Source organism: Phaseolus vulgaris, chromosome 3, assembly GCF_000499845.2.
Source record: "Phaseolus vulgaris cultivar G19833 chromosome 3, P. vulgaris v2.0, whole genome shotgun sequence".
Lineage (NCBI taxonomy): Eukaryota > Viridiplantae > Streptophyta > Magnoliopsida > Fabales > Fabaceae > Phaseolus > Phaseolus vulgaris.
In genome coordinates, this window is record NC_023757.2 from 34,474,197 (window position 1) to 34,494,915 (window position 20,719).

General features: G+C 30.5%; 1 protein-coding gene and 1 long non-coding RNA gene across 8 annotated transcripts; one reads left to right on the top strand and one right to left on the bottom strand.

The window, feature by feature from the left end:
- Positions 1-216: 216 nt before the first annotated feature.
- LOC137807295 (uncharacterized) lies at positions 217-994 on the bottom strand. The gene is made up of 2 exons (XR_011080498.1): positions 601-994; positions 217-465 (listed from the first exon to the last, which is right to left on the bottom strand). It is a non-coding gene; the product is annotated as an uncharacterized lncRNA (long non-coding RNA).
- Positions 995-5,614: 4,620 nt separating this feature from the next.
- Positions 5,615-9,676, top strand: LOC137807296 (uncharacterized). 7 transcript variants are annotated; one of them, XM_068607881.1, is made up of 3 exons: positions 5,615-7,613; positions 7,705-7,883; positions 7,957-9,364. In XM_068607881.1, the coding sequence occupies exons 1-3, from the start codon at positions 7,409-7,411 to the stop codon at positions 7,957-7,959; spliced, it is 387 nt and encodes a 128-aa protein (XP_068463982.1). In that variant the 5' UTR covers positions 5,615-7,408; the 3' UTR covers positions 7,960-9,364. The 7 variants fall into 7 exon arrangements, 6 of the variants coding, with proteins under 6 accessions (XP_068463982.1, XP_068463980.1, XP_068463981.1 ...); XM_068607879.1 differs by having other exon boundaries at positions 5,635-7,613; positions 7,738-7,883; positions 7,963-9,676; XM_068607880.1 differs by having other exon boundaries at positions 5,640-7,613; positions 7,756-7,883; positions 7,963-9,676.
- The last annotated feature ends 11,043 nt before the right edge of the window (positions 9,677-20,719 follow it).

Genomic DNA, 20,719 nt, shown 5'->3' on the forward strand with positions numbered 1-20,719 from the left:
GGAATGGCTGATAACAAAATGCAATAGTGTCTTAGCAGCTATTGTAGGCCGTGACTTACAAGTTTTGCGCAATGTATTGAGCAAACTACACAAACAATATGATAGATAATGCATCATGTAATCAGCTTAAGTATATATATATATATATATATATATATATATATATATATATATATATATATATATATATATATATATATATATATATAAACAATATTTTTCTCTCGCACACAAAACATTTCATTTATATATTGATAAGAACCAGAATACATATATGAATAAAATCCCATGATGCAAAACTAAAGTTGCAGACTATGGTTTGGGATGTTTAGGAGTTGGATGAGTTGTTACTCCATGGTAATCTATATGATAGACAAGATCATGGGGAGCGTAACTGTTTCCTGCATAATCTGGTATCGTGGAATCTTCGTTTACTGGGGTACTTTCCGTTGCCTTATCAACTCCCTGCATTTTATACAAGTACCAGGAATGAGAAAAGAAATGCAAGAGCATATTTTCATGAGTAGTAGTGCAAGGGAAAGGGATAAAAGTTGTAGATGAAAGCTTGGTTTATCCCCTCTAGGAATGTGTGGCATATACCTGGGTTTTGTGATCGTGGAGTGGGGCTGGCATGCTGAACTTGCGTGTTGCCGTAGCATCTAGAGAGTAGCCTGTGTGTTGGGAGAGGGAATATAAAGAGAATATGAGAAGACAGCATAGAAGGAAGATGGAAGAACTCATCATGTAATCAATCTGAAAATTGAAAATAAGGTTTGCGGACAAGTTGTTGGTCACTTGAAACATTTTATATACAAGAGCATGGAAGTGCATGTATTGTCAGAAGAAGGAAGTGATGGGGGGAGAGAGAGAAGGAGAAAGTGTATGCAATTATTGATCTGGGAGATGAGGAAACATGTTTAAACCTACGTGCCCACGGTTCTAGTGCTTATGTTGGACTACCCTCACACTCTCTCTCTCATGATATTAAAACAGTGAAAGAGGCCTATTCACTTCCTTTTGCTATATTAATTTTTTGAGAAAGGCCAATTCTCCTCCTTAGTGAAGAAAGAAGAGATGTTTAATTCACGTGTATGTCTGATGCCAAATGAAACCACACTGTAACATCATCAACTCATGTTTTGTCCTCAACAATAAAGACTGGTTGTGATATGTCATCCTTTGGCTGCTATCTTTCTATGATATCTTACCCTTTCTCAATATCTTGCAGATTTTGTAGGCATCCCAAGGCACTTGTTGGTTGCAGTAATTTAGTCAAGGCATAGCCAATCAATTCTGAATCTCCTATCATTTCGTCTCCTTCTTCTTGTACATGACCAACCTACTCCACCCACATCTTCGTTTTTTCAGCTTTGCTCATTCCTTTAGTTTCATTAAAACAAATGTAAGTCAATAACCAAATTAACCCGAGAGCTCAAGCAAATGAATGAACTTTGTCTTTAAGAAAACGTTCCCACATTATCAATTTAAGTATATAATCCATGACCATTATTATGTATCCAAAGATTGAGTTGTTGTCTAGGTTCCATTTGAACACCGAAAGCGACTGGGGTTGAGAGTCACATGTGGATCCTTGTTTGTTACATGAACCAAGGACATGTATAAGAAAACAGTTCCCACAATTTGATGAATAAAATTAAGTCTGAATCGAAAGAGCTGAACACACTTTTCCAATGAACAACATCTCCATCATCTTCTTTTTTCCCCAGAGGGATGTAACCCACAACCTATGGAACTTAAAGTTTGCAAGGCAGCCTTATAAATGAAAGTTGAAACATGGAGACATGAGTTGTACAATTTGGGTCTACACCACATGGACCAGATTAAGAGTCTATTACGTAATATTCACTCTGTCTACCAAAACATTACCTGCTTTTATAATTCCATTATTATGTATGTTTGTGTTTTCAGTGAATTTGTATCATCTAAAATGAATTTCTTAATTAGAAAGTAGATTAATCAGAAATTATGAAAATTGAAAGGTTAATTGGCATTGTGACATGCATATTTTGAATTGGTGACAGTGAGCACAACACGTTTTGATGAAAGTAGGCACCCAGCCACTTAGGCAGCACTCACCACATACAGATTTTCAACATAATCTCTGCAACACTCTTTTCCTTTCTATTTTATTATTTGAGATTATTAGATAATGATCACAACAGAGTTTATACATTTTTAATCTATACACCTTTTTCAAATACAGATTCAATTCATAAATAAAATTTTGATCCATCTTAAACTTTGAAATTATTGTCTGTTAAAATCTAGACTCTGTCATTAAAGTTATTTTTGACAAAAAGTAGTTCAAAAGCTAGCTCAAAGATATAAAATGTTGATAGCAAAACTGATAACCTAATTTATTATACTTTAAATATTACAATGAATCTAACTAAATCAAGATAATATGGCTAAGATGAAAAGAGATATACACAATGTTTATACGATGAAGCAAAAGTCTACTTCCAGTGTAGCTATATATTATATCACTAACTGAATTATAGGAACATTTAATCAATTGTGCATATCTTTTAATCAAAGTTTTCAAAAAGTATAATTTTAAAGTAGATAATTTCTTTAATCAATTCACCTCTCTTGTGATTTAAATCTTATTTTCTTTTCAATCACATCACACTCCTTAACATTGATGTTTTAGTACATACACAAAAAAATTATCTGGAGAAAAATTTAAAAGTTACAACCATTTTGTTGAGGGATTAAAAGTACAATTTTAAAGAAATTATAAGTTAAACCCGTATTAAAACCCATTAAGAAATTACCCAATACAAAATTTAATTACAAAAATATGCTTTGAGTACATTTTTTTAAGAAAACATGTTCTCAATTTTTTAGATTATAATATTTCTTTTTTATAATCTCTTTCCCATAATATATATATATATATATATATCTTAAAAAAATTATTAAATAAAATTAATTTTACAAAAAAAAATAATCACTATATTAATTAAATTAAATATTATTTTAAAGACTAAAAAAATAATTAGTATTTAAAATAATTTCTATTATTAATAAATAGTTCTTAAATTGATATTTAATCAATTATTTATTTATTAATAATAGAAACTATTTTAGATATTAATAATTTTTTAAATAAATAATTATTTTTTATTTTTAAAATTAGTTTTTATTTAAATAATTTTCTTGTAGTTATATAATGTATACAACTAAAATAAAATATATATTTATAAAATATATGTAAGAAAAGGAAATAAATATAATATGGCATCAATTTAATTTCAAGATACTTAATTACATAATATAGTAAAACAATACATTTATATAGGTTCAATTCAAATAACACTAAAATTTGTATTTAGACAAAGAACAAATTCAATTTCATATCAAATATTAGCTGTATTTAAAACCAACATTAATGAAGGTATACTCTGCGTATATAATTAGAGTTGGTCTGGTAGCCCATTTAACAAACTGGTAGATAGGCCTTCTAATAGGAGTTATTGTCAGGTATTTATGTATAAGGGTTGGACCACCCCTGGTCCCTATTTATTTATTTATTTTATTGTTGATAAAAAAAAACTCTGCATATATAATTACACAAATAATTTGATAGTCTTAAATATTATTATCATTTATAAAATATATTATAAAGTAATAAAAAAATATATTATTAATGTCATCTAAAGTGGAAATCACTTTCTTATTAGTAAAATCTTAATATGAAAATTAATATTAATAATTAATAAAGAAATTATAAATGTTATGTATATATATATTAAAATATAATTTACATACATAATTAGTTTATAATTTATTATTTTTAAAAAAAAAAAATGTAAAATCATCTTTCTATGCAAATCTCTTCATGAGAAGAGAAAGTTTAAAAAAAAAGTTGTATGATTTTTCGTGTTTTTTTTTTTTTTCAACTTCCTTTGCACTTTTTCTTTCTTTGTTAATCCTCACCTAATTCTAAAATAATTTTTGAGACATTTTCACAATAAAGAAATAAAAAATTACAGAGAACGGTCTTAAGTTCTTAAGAAGAACTAATTTATTAAAACTAAACTCTAAAATGATTTTTGAGACATTTTCGCAAGAAATAAATAAAAAATTACAGAGACAACCATTGGGAACTATTAGAATTAGTGGAAAAAGAGATCTCTAACTTTACTTGAACAAAATTATTTACATAATTAAAAGTAAATGTAGTAAGATCAGTGGAAAGAATATGGAAACTTCTAAAGAAGAATTGTAGGAATTATAATCTTGTTAGAATAAATAAAGTTTCCTAATATAGAAAACCAAGAAGTAAATGTTTCTTCCTTTAAAACGATAAAAGAAAATAAAGAAGTAAATATTAATGATATACAAAATATCCATTGTTAGTAGAATTCCATAAATCAATTATTGCATCAAGTTGTCACTATTATTAATAGCCAATAAATACTTATTCATAAGCATAATTAAAAGATCTTACTCATTATCATAATTACAAGTTCTTACTCGTAAGCATAATTAAAAAATCTTAAAAAAGAGGTAGAAACACAAATGACAGTCAACAGATAAAATAAAAAACTTGATTGCTTAAAAATATATATGATAGAAAAAAAATACTAAAGAAAAGTTAAGAGATCAAGATAAATCAGAAAAACAATTTGAAGAAAATATATATGAAATAAATAAGTGACACAACTATCATAATCCTATAATAACCCAATTATCTTCAACTAGAAAATTTTATAGTAGACCTTCAATTTGAAGAATGGAAACTAGAACATACATTTATATAGATAGCCAACATATAATAAAAAAAAACAATAAATGACTATGTTGTTTCTGTTTATAAGATCAAACATTCAAAAAAAGAAAAAAAGATTATAAAATTAATTATTATAGACTTTAGGACCTCCTTAAATGATGGTGGTGCAATTATTTCTTTCATACATTTATAAAATGTTAAACAAAAAAATACATAAATACTTATGTTAAACAAGAGGAAAGTTATATCATATTTCTAATGCTATTTGTAATGCTAGAAACCTTAGTTATAACAATTATACACAGAAAAGACTAGTGAAAAAAAAAAAAAACTTCATGAACCTTAAACTCTAAATCTAAAACCATAACAATAATAGTGTTCATAATCTGAGATGTTTAGCCTTAGGAGATTTCACATAATCCTTACCAGAAAAGATTGTAAACAGTCATTCAATATTTTACAACTGAATTGCCACTAGTTTTCGAGAAAAATTACAAAACAAATACTCAAACATCCCATAAAAAATACAAAATATAGAAAGAATAATTTCAATAGTAAAATAATACACGAGTGTTTATATACAATAATTTGAAGATAGAAAATCAAATTAAAAAGAATTAAGAAGCTTCTATGTGGAATATGGATATGCTCCCCTTATATTATAAATTAAAGAAATATAAAAAAGGAAAAATAATCAAAAGAATAAAAATCCAATAAAAGGAAATAGAAGACATAATAACAGTACAAAATCTAACATAGTTTGTTACAAATGTGGAAGATTTGGACACATGAAAAATGATTGTAAGGTAAAAGAAAAAATAAATAACTAAAATTTGAGTGAAGAATTTTTAAAAAATAACCAAAATATTATAGAAGGGTTGTTTGAGTTGAAGTTATGGTGAAAAATTGGAGTTAGGGTTCCTCCGGAGGGGAGTGTCTGTGTCTGGTCACTGGTGTTCCGTTGAAGGTGGCGGTGGTTCGTTTAAAGCCAGCGGTTTGGTCTTTTGTGGAGATCTGTGGTTTTGGAGTTTTGGTTGTGACGGGGAGCAGAAACAACAAAAAGAAGTCTTAGATGCCCTTCTTTAGCAACGACAAATTCAATCCAGTCAACAACATCAACAACAAAATCTAGCACAAGTTAAAGGATCAATCACTGCAGAGGAAGTGGGAGTTCTAGAAACATAAGTGCAAAAGCAAGGCAATATCCAAGATATCATGGACCACGAGGTGGCTCTGGTGTCCAAGTTTTGGGGAGATAGAGTGGAGATGGAGATTGAGTCAGAATCTAATTTGGAAGCAAATCCACATTCCAGCAGGTAATAAAGAAAAAAGGGAGACAAAATAGATTAAAGAAGCCCTTGAAAGGGCAAAATTTGAAGAACAACTATGGTTCTTAAAACCATGTTCTGGAATGCCAGGGGCATTGCCAACTTGGAAACCAAAAATTACATTAGAGAAAAAATGTAAGGAAGTAGATGTAGATATGTTGTTTATTGCAGAACCAATGGTCAACATTGAAAAAATTCCTAGTAGCTTTTGGAAAGGAATGAACCTTAACTTTATTGCTGTTAATGACGGGTGTCAGAAACAACCTATTTTATGGTGTTTTACAAAAAATAATACTATCTCTTGTAGTTTAAGTACATGGTGTGAGCAAGCAATCCTTGTATAGGTTAAGAAGAAAGATTCCATTAATCTGTTGGCAGGAGTGTATGCAACTACCAACTACTCCAAGAGAAGAGAATTATGGACTTTTCTCTGGGACAAGGTTACTATAAACCCGGGTTCTGGGCAATTTTGGGAGACTTCAACGCTATTCTTTCCGTGGAAGAAAAACAACGAGATATGCGAGCTCACAGAATTTCTACTGAGGATTTCCAAAACTGAATGAATAGCTGTGATATGATTGACCTCCCTAGTCAAGGTCCACATTTCACTTCGACAAATGGCAGGAAAGGAAGGCATAGAATTGACATGAGGCTGGACAGATAATTATGTAATTTAAACTGTCTAAACATGTTTGATAAGATTGGTTGTGAAACCATGGGCAGAAACAACTCGGATTATCATCCCATTTTGCTGCAGCTGAGAGAATTACTTGAGAAATCAAGTCACTCTTTCAGATTTCTGGCCATGTGGTGCCAAAGGGAGGACTGTAAACAAATTGTAAAAGAAGTGTGATCTACTCAAACGAAGGGTTGCCTTATGCTCATTCTGCAGATGGAATTGAAGCTCTTTAAAGTTGGGTTGCGACACTGGAATAAACAGGAGGTGGGCCACATCCACATGCAGGTTAACTCTCTTCAGGAAACCCTACAAGAGCTCTAAGGTCAAATACAACAGGGTGCGGACGAGGAGAGGTTCCAGCAAGAAAAAAGGATCTAAGGCAAGCTCAATGAAGTCCTCTGCCTAGAGGAGTTATTTTGGAAAGAAAAAGCTAACCTCCATTGATATCTTTAGCGGGACAGAAACACAAAATTCTTCCAAACCATGGCCAAGTCCAAATCAACTTTCTCCTCCATTTCTAGGCTGCTGGATAATGAGGGTATCCAAAGTCATGTGGTGGATTTCTTTCAGAATTTGTACAAAAAAGATACTCAGATCAGGGAGGACACAACGGAATAATTTGTTGCACAAAACATTCCTAATATGATCAATGAGGAAGAAAAGGGACATCTCACAGTCATGCCTACACTAGAAGAGGTCAAGAGGGCGGTTGTTGACTTGAATGCTCATGGGGCTCCGGGTCCAGATGGTTATGGAGCTATTTTCTTCCAAACTTTCTGGGAGATTGTTAGGGAGGATGCTTTCAACGCTGTCAAGCAATTCGTCCTTCAAGACTGGATGTTTCCAGGTATGAATTCCAATGTCCCGGTCCTTATTCCTAAAAATGTTAATGCATCTACTATCTCTGACTATAGGCCAATAGCGCAAGCAAATTTCAGATTCAAGACTATTACTAAAATCCTTGTTGATAGTCTGGCTCCCCGTTGCAGCTAGGATCATTGACAAAAATCAGAACGAATTTGTGCAAGGAAGGGATATAAGAGATTGCATTGCAACAACATCGGAAGCCATAAACGTGCTTAACAGAAACTCGTTTGATGAAAATGTCGCCCTCAAGGTTATATCAAGAAAGCTTTTGACACCATTGAATGATCTTACTTAATTGTAGTCTTATGCAGTTTTGGGTTCAGTAACAGGTACTACAGCTGGATAACCACAATATTTCCTCGGCAAAGAATTTTTTCAAAATCAATGGGGGCACGACTGGTTTCTTCAACTGCTCAAGAGGGGTGAGGAAGGGGGACCCGCTGTCACCCCTGCTATTTTGCCTATCTGAAGATGGCCTCAGTAGGGCTTTGCATCATGCTTTCCAAGCCGGTTACATCAATTATGTGGTCAGTCCAGCAGGGACTACTATTCCTTCTCACATGCTATATGGGGATGATGCTTTCATTTTTTGCAGGGCTGATAAAAGAATTTGTGTTAGCTCTCAAAAACATGCTCAATAATTATGGCCTTGCCTCAGGATATATAGTCAACTTAGACAAGAGCAGTTTCTTCTCCACCAACAAAGCTACAGTCCAGCAATGCAACATCCTAAAACAAATCACAGGATTTGGGAGAGGCTATATCCCATTTCAGTACCTTGGAGTGCCTATCTTTCAAGGAGTGCCTAAAACTAAATATTTTCAAGAGATCACTAATAAAGCCATAACCCATCTGCAAAATTGGAAGGGGAGAATGCTAAGTATGATGAGCAGAATACAAATGGTGAACTCAGGTGATTGGGGGAATGGTACAGTCCTCATTTAGAATTTATAAATAGCCTGAAAACCTGATCAAGGACATGGAAAGGAACATTAGGAACTTCATCTGGACGGGAAGTAGAGATACAAGAGCTTTGGTCACTGCTAAGTGGAGCAAAATATGTAAACAGAAGAATGAGGGAGGTTTGGGTGTTATAAACCTCAAACTGGAGATCAAGTGGCTCTCATGAAGCTAACCTGGAATTTATGTTATAGCAAAAACATGTGGACTAAACTTGTGAGGAAAAGATTTCTCAACGAGCGGGACATTGTTAATCAAACACACCGCCTCTGCAGTGTGGCCTGGGATTAGATCGCATTTAAACTGTATCCAAGCTAACACAGGATGAGTTTTTGGTAATGGTAAAAATATAAGATTTTGGAAGGATGCCCGGTGCTCACCAATCCCTCTGATTGACCTACTGCAGGTCCTTCCCATGCTCGCTCTAAAAGCAAAAGTCTGTGATGCGTGGTAAGGCACTTGGAGGCTCCCTACTCATTTCTTCCAGTTTATTCCCCAACTTCAACAGTGGCTGCTAAACCAGAAAGTAGTTGATGCTGAGGATTCTCCAGTCTAGTCTCCTGCAGATGATGGGATCCTTACTGTGAAAGCATCCAAGAGGTTCTTGCTTAACAACTCACAGAAACCTCCTTGGGCAAACTTAATTTGGGCCAGCTTCATCCCATTAAGATTTTATCAATTTATAATTCTAAACACTTAATCAGCAAAAGCAACCCCTAAAACATATAAGAAAAATCCTATAATAGTACGCTATTATAAGTTGAAGATTTCCGAAGTAATATCTTATAATGACTCAATCAACATAGTCTCTCTTAAAAGCAATATCTTAGTTTGATTCTATTACATAAATGAAGTGTGGTTTGGAATTGTGACGCAACAGAGATTTGAAATACATATTAAGATGGGCTTGTGCTTGAATGTTTGTTGCAAAGTTAGAAGCAGCGAGCATATACATACATATATGAACCCTTACCAGGTGAGCTCAGAGAGAAGAAACAAATAAATTCATAGCAGCACTTTGCCTTTGCTTTGGGTAACACAGCTGCATGTTCATCAAATAAATCTATCTTTAATATTCTGCAATTGACTTCTGAATGCTAAATTTCTATCAGTATGGTCCAACCTTATAATAATTACTAAATTAATAGCGTCTAAGAGCATCTCCAATCTTTAATATATAATGAAGTTTTTGTATATGAGTATTTTTTATAAAAAAAATAATACTATTTTAATATAATCTTTATAAATATAAATTACTCTTGTAAAATCTATATTTGTGAAATTAATATTTTTATTAATAAAAAACTCATGTAATACATTAAAGATGCTATAAGTGATAAGCTATAATAGTTTACACTAATTAATGCTGGCAGTTGCAAATCAATTGAATTCTTTGTCAATTATTTGAGTATCTAATTTTTTTCTAACCACTTGCACACGGTGCTTTTGACTTTCTGAAGAAAATATGAGATATCTTTTGCAATTTTTGGTCATAAAAGTTAAGTTAGATATGAGTCCAATTTTTAATACGAAACTCTAATTTTGACTCAAAATATATGAAGCTTAATTTCACTTAAATTTTGTCAACCTCTTTATCTTATCACTCTACTAAAAACAACAAAACTGTCCAACAAAAGTAATCTTTTCTTACAAATGTTTTTACAATAATCGAGCTAAAATATTCTTTCACAATATTGTCACGTCCTTTATATATATATATAAGTGGTAAATAAGTGATTCACCCCTCTTTAAAAGAATGATATCATCTCCATTGTAGAAAGTTTGATTTTACCAACATCATCCGGTTAACGTTTAAGGAAATAAAATAATTTTTTATTGAATAAATATATTATATTTTTTATTGCCACAATAGATTTTCACATAAATAAAGATAATAATATACACAAATCAAAATTATATTTGAGTTATATGAATATAATTATAAACAATTTAAACTCTCATTTATTCATTAATCATAGATAAAATAATCTAAATATAAAAAAATTTATTGACATCTTTTAAAACACTTATATTAAATATATTTTATTATAAATTAATTATCAAATTATTCTAATAACTTCATATATATATATATATATAAATTTTGACTTCTTAAGTCATTATAAGTTTAAAAGATTCAATATATTCGAACACATCATGATTGTTCCAAATATACCATAAATTCTCATTCAACTTCTTATTATTATTACTGAAGTTATGAATATTGTAATTTAAACATTTCATATATATATATATATATATATATAAGTGCATCTATTTAGCATATTCAATTCACAAATAAGTCAATATATTTTCCTATATGTATGACTTAAACAATCAAATTCAACGTACCAATCCTTCAGTTCAATAAAATATTTATATACATATCCACAGAATATAAATAAACATTTAATTAATTTACAGGTCATATAATTAAGTCAGAGTTCATAAGCAAATTTAAGTAACAAATTATCCTAATTATTCTCCAGTTGATTTCCGTAAGTTAATTTACAATCACTGAATGAATTCTAAAATTTCGCTAGGCAATTTAAAATTCACTGGATGAATCAAGTTTGGAACAAATCTCATCTCCCGAGTTTATTTTGGTTGAAGAGAAAACAATCCACATAAAGAATTATGCATAACCAATATTTTTTAAGAATTATAAAAAATTGTTCCAAAAGAAAAAAAAATCAACCTTTATGAACCTTTTTTAACAAGTTTAAAATGTATAAATAAACAATTATATTACTTAAATAACATAAATAACATACAATAACTAGCATAACCCCATTTGACAATTCCTACAACAAAAATCAAATCTCAAGAACAAATTTCAAAAACAACAACTATCCCTGCACTCCAACATTTATCTTGATTCAATATAAGCAAATCTAATTCTTCTATGTAAAGTTAAACCTGATTATAAATTTTTTCTCATCCCATATATATATATATATATATATATATATATAACAATTGAGGGAGCACAAACAAACAATTTTCTACATGTGTCTCTCTCACAGTTTTTTTTTTTAAAAAATAAAAAAACAAATTTATCATAAGAAGAATGTTTTACACGTGACACATTGTGAGACTTTAGTCGGGAAGAAAAAGAGCCCATGCTTTTGTTGGCCCAAAATGAGTGAACATGCTCAATGTGCATATGTGGAGAAAAAATTAGGGTTTCTGAATGTGTGTTCTATGTGGCTAGCAATGGCTTTTCCAAAACCGTGTATGGCTGTGTAAATGCTTTTCTAGAACCAATTGCAAAACAATCACAGAGCATCATTTCAGGTAATGGTTTTTGAATTGGAATTTATAATCTCACTCCGCTTGACCCTCTTTCTCAAACCCTCATACATTTCTCTCTCTCAAACCCTAACTCTCTCCGAAACCCTCACGGTTCTCTCCTCTCTATAGGGTTTGCAAAAATTAGGGTTTTTGGTTTTGTGTTCTCTGTTTGCAATCTTTGATGTCCCCTTATGTTTTCTTCAATATTTTTTGGTTTTTCGTTTTCTTCTTTGCTCGTTGCTGGGTTTCGTAGCGCTATATTTGATTTTTTACTTTTCAACTACGTTTTTGTTTTGTTTTGGCTTTGGAAATGGTTAGCTTTCGTTTTCTTCTTCATTTAATTTTTGCAAACCCTATACGATGACAAAATTTATGAACGGGCTCAATGTTTTCCTCTTCTGCAAAAATAATGGTTTTTGGTTTTGGGTTCTCTATTTGCAAGTTTTGGTAGCTTTCGTTTTCTTCTGCATTTAATTTTTTCACAGCACTGCATTTGATATTACCGTTTTCTTCTGTGCTTTGTGAATCTCATTTTCGTCTTCGTTTTTATTTTGTTCATCTCATTCTGTTCAGTGTTGCAATGTGATCATTTGTTGTTTAAACTGTTCTTTCACTACTGCACTTTTGAAACAAGTTTGAAAACATAATTGTGTTTGGATTTTTATTTTTATTATTATAATTATAATAATTATTTTTATTATTATTATTATTTTTGTCATTATTATTATTATTACCGTTCAGATATTTATTGTTTTAGATTTCCAAAAATTACAATTACAAGATTAAGGGTAATGATGCTTTTTATATATATATATATATATAAAATTGAGGGAGCACAAACAAACAACTTTCTACACGTGTCGCTCTCACAAATTTTTGAAAAAAAAAACAAATTTACCATAAGAAGAATGTTTTACAAGTGACACATTGTGAGGCTTTAGCCGAGAAGAAAACGAGCCCATGCTTCTGCTGGCCCAAAATGAGTGAACAGGCCCAATGTGCATAGGTGGAAGAAAAATTAGGGTTTCTGAATGTGTGTTCTGTGTGGCTAGCAATGACTTTTCCAAAACCGTGTATGGCTGTGCAAATGCTTTTCCAGAACCAATTGCAGAACAATCACAAAGCACCATTTCAGGTAATGGTTTTTGAATTTGAATTTATAATCTCTCACTCCGCTTGATCCTCTCTCTCAAACCCTCATACCTTTCTCTCTCTCAAACCCTAACTCTCTCCGAAATCCTCACGGTTCTTTCCTCTCTATAGTGTTTGCAAAAATTAGGGTTTTTGGTTTTGTGTTCTCTGTTTACAAGCTTTGATGTCCCCTTATGTTTTCTTCAATTTTTTTGGTTTTTCGTTTTCTTCTTTGCTCAGTGCTGGATTTCGTAGCGTTGTATTTGATTTTTTAGTTTTCATCTACGTTTTTGTTGTGTTTTGGCTTTGGAAATGGTTAGCTTTCGTTTTCTTCTTCATTTAATTTTCGCAAACCCTATACGATGACAAAATTTATGAACTGGCCCAATGTTTTCCTCTTCAGCAAAAATAATGGTTTTTGGTTTTGGGTTCTCTGTTTGCAAGTTTTGGTAGCTTTCGTTTTCTTCTGCATTTAATTTTTTCACAGCACTGCATTTGATATTACCGTTTTCTTCTGTGCTTTGTGAATCTCATTTTCGTTTTCGTTTTCATTTTGTTCATCTCATTCTGTTCAGTGTTGCAATGTGATCATTTGTTGTTTAAACTGTTCTTTCACTGCTGCACTTTTGAAACAAGTTTGAAAAGGTTTGAAAACATAATTGTGTTTGGATTTTTATTATTATAATTATAATTATTATTTTTATTATTACTAGTATTTTTTTTTTATTATTATTACCGTTAAGATATTTATTGTTTTAGATTTCCAAAAATTACAATTCCAGGATTAAGGGTAATGATGCTTTATATATATAACAATTGAGGGAGCACAAACAAGCAATTTTCTACACGTGTCGCTCTCACAAATTTTTTGGAAAAAAAAACAAAAAAACAAATTTACCATAAGAAGAATGTTTTACACGTGGCACATTGTTAGGCTTTAGCTGAGAAGAAAACGAGCCCATGCTTCTGCTGGCCAATGAGTGAACAGACCCAATGTGCATAGGTGGAGGAAAAATTAGGGTTTCTAAATGTGTGTTCTGTGTGGCTAGCAATGACTTTTCCAAAATCGTGTATGGCTGTGCAAATGCTTTTCCAGAACCAATTGCAGAACAATCACAAAGCACCATTTCAGGTAATGGTTTTTGAATTTGAATTTATAATCTCTCACTCCGTTTGACCCTCTCTCTCAAACCCTCATACCTTTCTCCCTCCGAAACCCTCACGGTTCTCTCCTCTCTATAGGGTTTGCAAAAATTAGGGTTTTTGGTTTTATGTTCTCTGTTTGCAATCTTTGATGTCCCCTTATGTTTTCTTCAATTTTTTTTGGTTTTTCGTTTTCTTCTTTGTTGTTTGCTGGGTTTCGTAGCGCTATATTTGATTTTTTAGTTTTCAACTACGTTTTTGTTTTGTTTTGGCTTTGGAAATGGTTAGCTTTCGTTTTCTTCTTCATTTAATTTTTGCAAACCCTATACGATGACAAAATTTATGAACTGGCTCAATGTTTTCCTCTTCTGCAAAAATAATGGTTTTTGGTTTTGGGTTCTCTGTTTGCAAGCTTTGAAAGCTTTCGTTTTCTTCTGCATTTAATTTTTTCACAGCACTGCATTTGATATTACCGTTTTCTTTTGTGCTCTGTGAATCTCATTTTCGTTTTCGTTTTCATTTTGTTCATATGTTGCAATGTGATTATTTGTTGTATAAAATGGGCTTCCCCTATTGCACTTTTGATGCAAGTTTGAAAGGTTTGAAAACATAATTGTGTTTAGGTTTTTATTATTATAATTATAATAATAATAATAATAATTATTATTATTAATATTATAATTTTGTTCACAGTTTCAAGTTTTTATTTTTTTTCGTTTAATCTATTTTATGATATTTGTGTCAACTTCTTATCATATTTTTGGTTATGTGCATGTTAATATTATTTCTCATTTTTTATTGGTTTTTTATTTGTGGTTTCATTTAATATATTTTATTATATTTGTGTGCACTTATTATCATATTTTTGGTTCTGTACATGTTAATATTATTTCTCATTTTTTATTGGTTTTTTGATTTGTGGTTTTTCTGTTGTGTTTTCCCTTCATTTGTTTCTGTTTATAGTTTCAAGTTTTTTTTTTCATTTAATCTATTTTATGATATGCATGTTAATATTATTTCTCATTTTTTATTGATTTTATGATTTGTGTTTTTTCTGTAGTGTTTTCCCTTCTTCTGTTTTCTGTTCACAGTTTCAAGTTTTTATTTTTTTTCATTTAATCTATTTTCTGATATTTATTTGCACTTATCATATTTATGGTTCTGTGCATGTTAATATTATTTCTTATTTTTATTGGTTTTTTGATTTGTTGTTATTCTGTCGTGTTTTCCCTTAATCACAGTTTCAAGTTTTTTTTTTCATTTAATCTATTTTATGATATTTATGTGCACTTCTTATCATATTTTTGATTCTGTGCATGTTAATATTATTTCTCATTTTTTATTGGTTTTTTGATTTGTGGTTTTTCTGCTCTAGTGTTTTCCCTTCATCTGTTTTGTCCACAAATTTTTGTTCTGTGGTTTTTGTTATTGGTTTTTTCATTTGTGGTTTTAGGGTTTTGATAATGATATAGATAGATATAGATTTATGATTCTATTGTCTCGGTTATAGTATCAAAAATAGAAAATTTCCCGAATTTGGATGATATCTTCACAATGGATTCTAAGGGAAAGTTCCACACAATGAACATCTTAAACGAGGTATGCTATGTTTTATTATTATTTGATTATTTTATATTTTAGATTACGATTAAAAAAATCTAACATGTATTTTCTTTGGTAAATGATCATGGTTTAGTTGATCGAGCTTTTCCCATCCAGTTTGGCAATGAACTCAGTCTGAATTGGTTTTTGGTTGATGACGATGACAATAGATTCATTGTTAAGTAAAATATGGATTTATATATGCTTGAGTTGACTAGAGGATGGTCTGAAATTCGGGAACATTATGGGCTTCCCGGTGATCACATTGTTTATTTTGATTACGTAAGAAATAATTATTTTAAGATTACTTTGTTTAAGGGTAGATCAACATCTGCATGTGTAAACAAATTTTATGATCAGATCCAGAATCGTGCCCCACTCTTTGATGGTCCCTATGTTCATTTCACTGTTATATTAACCCACTATCAATGCAATTCAAGTCACATGGTAATTTTTTATTGCATAATTTCTTTCTTTTTTTTCCTTAACTTTATATTACTTTATTAATAATTTATATGCAGGTGTTTCTTTGCAGGATCTTCCGGTTGCTTTTGCGAATTACATTTGAGAAAGGAGGTTAAAGTATACCGTCCTTCATGGACATAAGACTTATGTAAAGTGCAAAATTCTCATAAGGGCACCTCCGAAGCCTTCAGTTAAATTCGGGTGTGGATGGAGAGAGTTTTATCAGATGCATTCACTTTATGAAGATGACAACTTGATCTTTGAGACTAAGAGTGGGGAAACTCCAACTGATATTAACGTCTTGTTAGTGTTGTAAGAAGTCTATAAGATTTTTTTTCTAAATGTAATTTGGTAAATATATTTTTACCAAGGACAATGTTCTGTTTCTTTTAATATGGCAAATTGATTTTAATTTATTCTATTTTACAAGTTTCGTTTCATGTAGATATAATGTATATTGTAAATTAATATTGTAAACTAATATAATGTATATTTTTAAAATACATGAAGAGAAATTATAATTATAATAATATGAAATATGGAATTATAATTTAAAGTTTACAATAAAATAATATAATAATTATTCTTTTGCATGGACAAATCGAGTGCAAATTAATTTAAAAGCATTTTAAGGACTTACGGTTATAAATTAAAATTAATATAATATACATAATAATTTAAAAGTATTTTTAGGACTTAACTGTTACAAATTAAAATTAATATAGTGTATATTTTTAGAATACTTTAACGTATAAATTATTACCTTAAGTAGGACATCATAATATATATAGAAACGTTATAAATTTTATTGATTTCAAAATTAATGTAATGCATATTTTTTGAATACTTTAATGTATAAATTATTTAATTATCTTTTGATTATTTTAATGTATAAAAAATTGTTTTATAGTTGTATTGCATCCAAAAATCTATATCATAGGGTGTTGTAGGTAAGATGTATTTACAGAAGTCAATCTAGTCTTCCAATTCAAAGTTCAGATCCCGAATGGTGTTCCAATTTTTTTGAGTAATGGAAAGTGAATGTACAATATGAGCTTATATAAACACAAAATATAAGACAAATTGATGTTGCCCATCAAGTGAACTCGTTGTCAGAACTACAAATACAAAAAAAAAAAAGAAACTGATTGCATTTTGGTTGTATTTATAACATTGTTTATGCTTTATGAGAGCAGTGCACATTGATCAATGTTTGCACATCTTTATAATGTAACCTGATTTTTTGGATGAAGTTTTGGGTGGTAGAGTAAAAGGTCTGGCTTGGGCTTTCCCCAACGGTACAAATTCAATAATGAGTGATTGTTTAGGCGTATTTTATAATGCACTGATGTACAAAAAAGTATCTACCTTTGCCTTACCCGAACTGTGTTTAAATTGGGTTGCCAAGTGGAAAGTTGAATGTGGACACTATCACAAAAAAAGGCTTATATTTGAACTGCATTTATACTTAATTTATAATGGGTTTTTTTGACCATGATGGGGTTATTTTTTTTGGTTTTTACCAAAATGGGGTCCGTTTAAAAAAAATTACAAATTTAGGCAAGTCGTGCCAATTCGGTACGACTTCATATGCAGAAGTCGTCGCAATTAGGCACGACTTCTGCCATGTCATACTGAAGTCGTGCCAACTTGGCACGACTTCTGCCCCGTCATACAGAAGTCGTGCCAACTTGGCATGACTTCTGCCACGTCATAATTGTCTGCACAGACGAGCTTAATAATAAAATTCAATTCAAGTTTGATTATTAATTTCCTCATTTTCTTTATCTATGTATTTATTCATTCATAACACTTATTTTCTTTATCTATGTATTTATTCATTCAATTCAAACATGATCCATACAAAATTATCCAATTTTTTGTTCCTTAAAACTAACACTCTTAGAAAATTATGTATCAAATTAATTTTTAACATTACATAACTTACTACCCAATATATAAACAATAAAATTAAAAAAAAATAAAAATTATGACGTGGCAGAAGTCGTGTCAAGTTGGCACGACTTCAGTATGACAGGGCAAAAGTCGTTCCAAGTTGGCACGACTTCAATATGACAGGGTAGAAATTGTGCCAAGTTGGCACGACTTCAGTATGACAGGGCAGAAGTCGTGCCAAGTTGGCACGACTTTAGTATGACATGGCAGAAGTCGTGCCTAATTGGGACGACTTCTGCATATGAAGTCGTGCCGAATTGGCACGACTTGCCTAAATTTGTAATTTTTTTAAACGATCCCATTTTGGTAAAAACCAAAAAAAAAACCCTATTCTGGTCAAAAAACCTTATAATGGACTGTAAAATAATCAGAATGAGAACAATCTTTATTGAACATGTTAGCCCGAATGGTGTTCCAATTTTTCTTAGAATTGAAAAGTCCATTTTGAAAATTTTATGATCACTCTTTGCATATTTTATAATGCAATATTGTATAAAGTTCATAAAGCTATTGCAACAATTCATATATGTGCAGGTTTCCTTTTGTATATAACACAACTATGAAGTTCTATGAGCTAGAGAAAAAGTTGTGCCTTGGCAAGTCCCTTTTGTATGGCACAGGTGTATGACACAACTTTATTGTAATGTGTTGCATGAAGTCAACCAAGTGCCCGAATGGTGTTTAAATTGGGCTGCCAAATTAAAAGTGGGTTGTATAATGTATAAAAGACAGAAGATAGATATGGTTTAATATGGCTTAGACTTGAGGTGAACAGTGCAGATTGAAGAATGTTTGCCGCAATAGTGTATAAAGTTGAAGAATCTATCCCAAAAGTCTAACAACTATTTCCAGAATCCTAAAATAGTACAACATGTTGTAATGTACAACATGGATTTGTTGAATCCTGAAATAACCTATGCATGGGGAACTTACGTCATTTTTATGACCTTAAAGGAGAACACCGCGTATATTTCCGATACGGTGATAACTGCTTTCATATTAATGTTTACATGGAAGAAGCTTCTCAAATAATGGTATCTGGCCATTTTGCTGAAGCTGAACGTCGTGAACCACTTACCAATGGTCCTTTTCAACATTTCTCTGTAACGTTATCTCTTTGTCAGACTCAATCAAGTTATCTGGTGGCATTTTACTTTTGTCTTATTTAATATTTCAATCCTTATTTTGTATATTAAGTTGTTTACACATTGTTTTATTTTCTTGAAGTATCTACCTGAGGATTTTGCCAAATACATTTGTAGAGACAAATTCAAAAAAATTGTTCTTCATGGACTTATAAAAGATGTTCAATGCAAGGTTTCATGGAAACCTTTACCCGCAAAAAGTGTGAAGATTAGGCGTGACAGGAAGAACTTCTGTCAAGTACATTCTTTTCGGGAAGGCGATAAAATAATATTTGAGTGTTCTAACAAGCCCTCATCGCACACCAGAGTTCTTTTAATTATGTGTTGTTATTATAAAAGCCAACAAGGCTAATTGTTTCCATGTGCGGGAAACTTGAACAATTTATGTTTTTGTTAAATTAGGGTTATAACTTTGGATGTTTACTTTTATTTTTATGTTTTTGGATTCAAATGTTTTTTATTTTTTATTTTTATGTTTATATTTAGGACTCTGGATATTTATTTTTACTGTTATGTTTATGTTTAATATATTGTTTTATTTATGGTTTTCTTTACAATATTTGTTCTGCCCAGGTAATATACATAAAATAAGTGTTATATGATATTAAAGTTGTTTTTCATATTTCACTTACAACAGGATTTTGCTGAGCTGAAGACATGAAGTTTTTTTTATTATTGTTGTAAATAGAAATTGTAATGTGTAATTTATTTATTAATTTAATTCGAATGTTTTCTATTTTTAATTTATTATGTTTATTTATTACACTCTTTATTTATGGTTTTCTGGTATTTGTTCTGCCCATGTAATGTCATATACATAAAATAACTGTTTTTTGATTTCACTTTTATTTATTTTTCAGATTTCACTTACAACACTAAATTTTTATTTTCCTTTTATAATATAGTTTAAATCTTAAGTAATTTTTTTATATCAATAGAAACATCAAAAGCAATCAATAATTTATAAGAAAATAAAAAAAGAAATCATTTTTATGTTGCAAAAAACGTAACAAACACAGAAGCAACAATATGAAGAACAATGGAAGAAACAAACCGATAAAGAGATGAAAAGAATTGACATAAATGATAAAAGTAAAGAACTTTGATAAAAAAAAGCCCAAAAAATAACATAAAAAAAACAGTCAAAAAATAGTATAAAAAATTATTAATATAATAATAGTATTTCATAAATAATTATACCTGTATTTCTTTTAGGGTTTAGTATTTCTTTTCCGTACTATGCACGGGTCAGTAACATTAGTAAATATAAAAATTCGTAAGACCATACAATGTTCAAATTTATCGTTGAAACCTAATCTTTTTTCCAAATTCAACCTAAGCTTGAAAATATATTATTTCAATAGTTATTCACTTTTTAAATAAATTCAAA

What these genes read in the sequence shown, in the direction of transcription:
- LOC137807296 (XM_068607878.1), top strand. Translation starts at nt 7,409, where the DNA reads ATGATCAATGAGGAAGAAAAGGGACATCTCACAGTCATGCCTACACTA. An exon ending in TCAAGACTGGATGTTTCCAG is followed by an intron (nt 7,614 to 7,704) that starts GTATGAATTCCA and finishes AGCAAATTTCAG; the next exon opens with ATTCAAGACTATTACTAAAA. An exon ending in ATGAAAATGTCGCCCTCAAG is followed by an intron (nt 7,884 to 7,962) that starts GTTATATCAAGA and finishes GTTCAGTAACAG; the next exon opens with GTACTACAGCTGGATAACCA.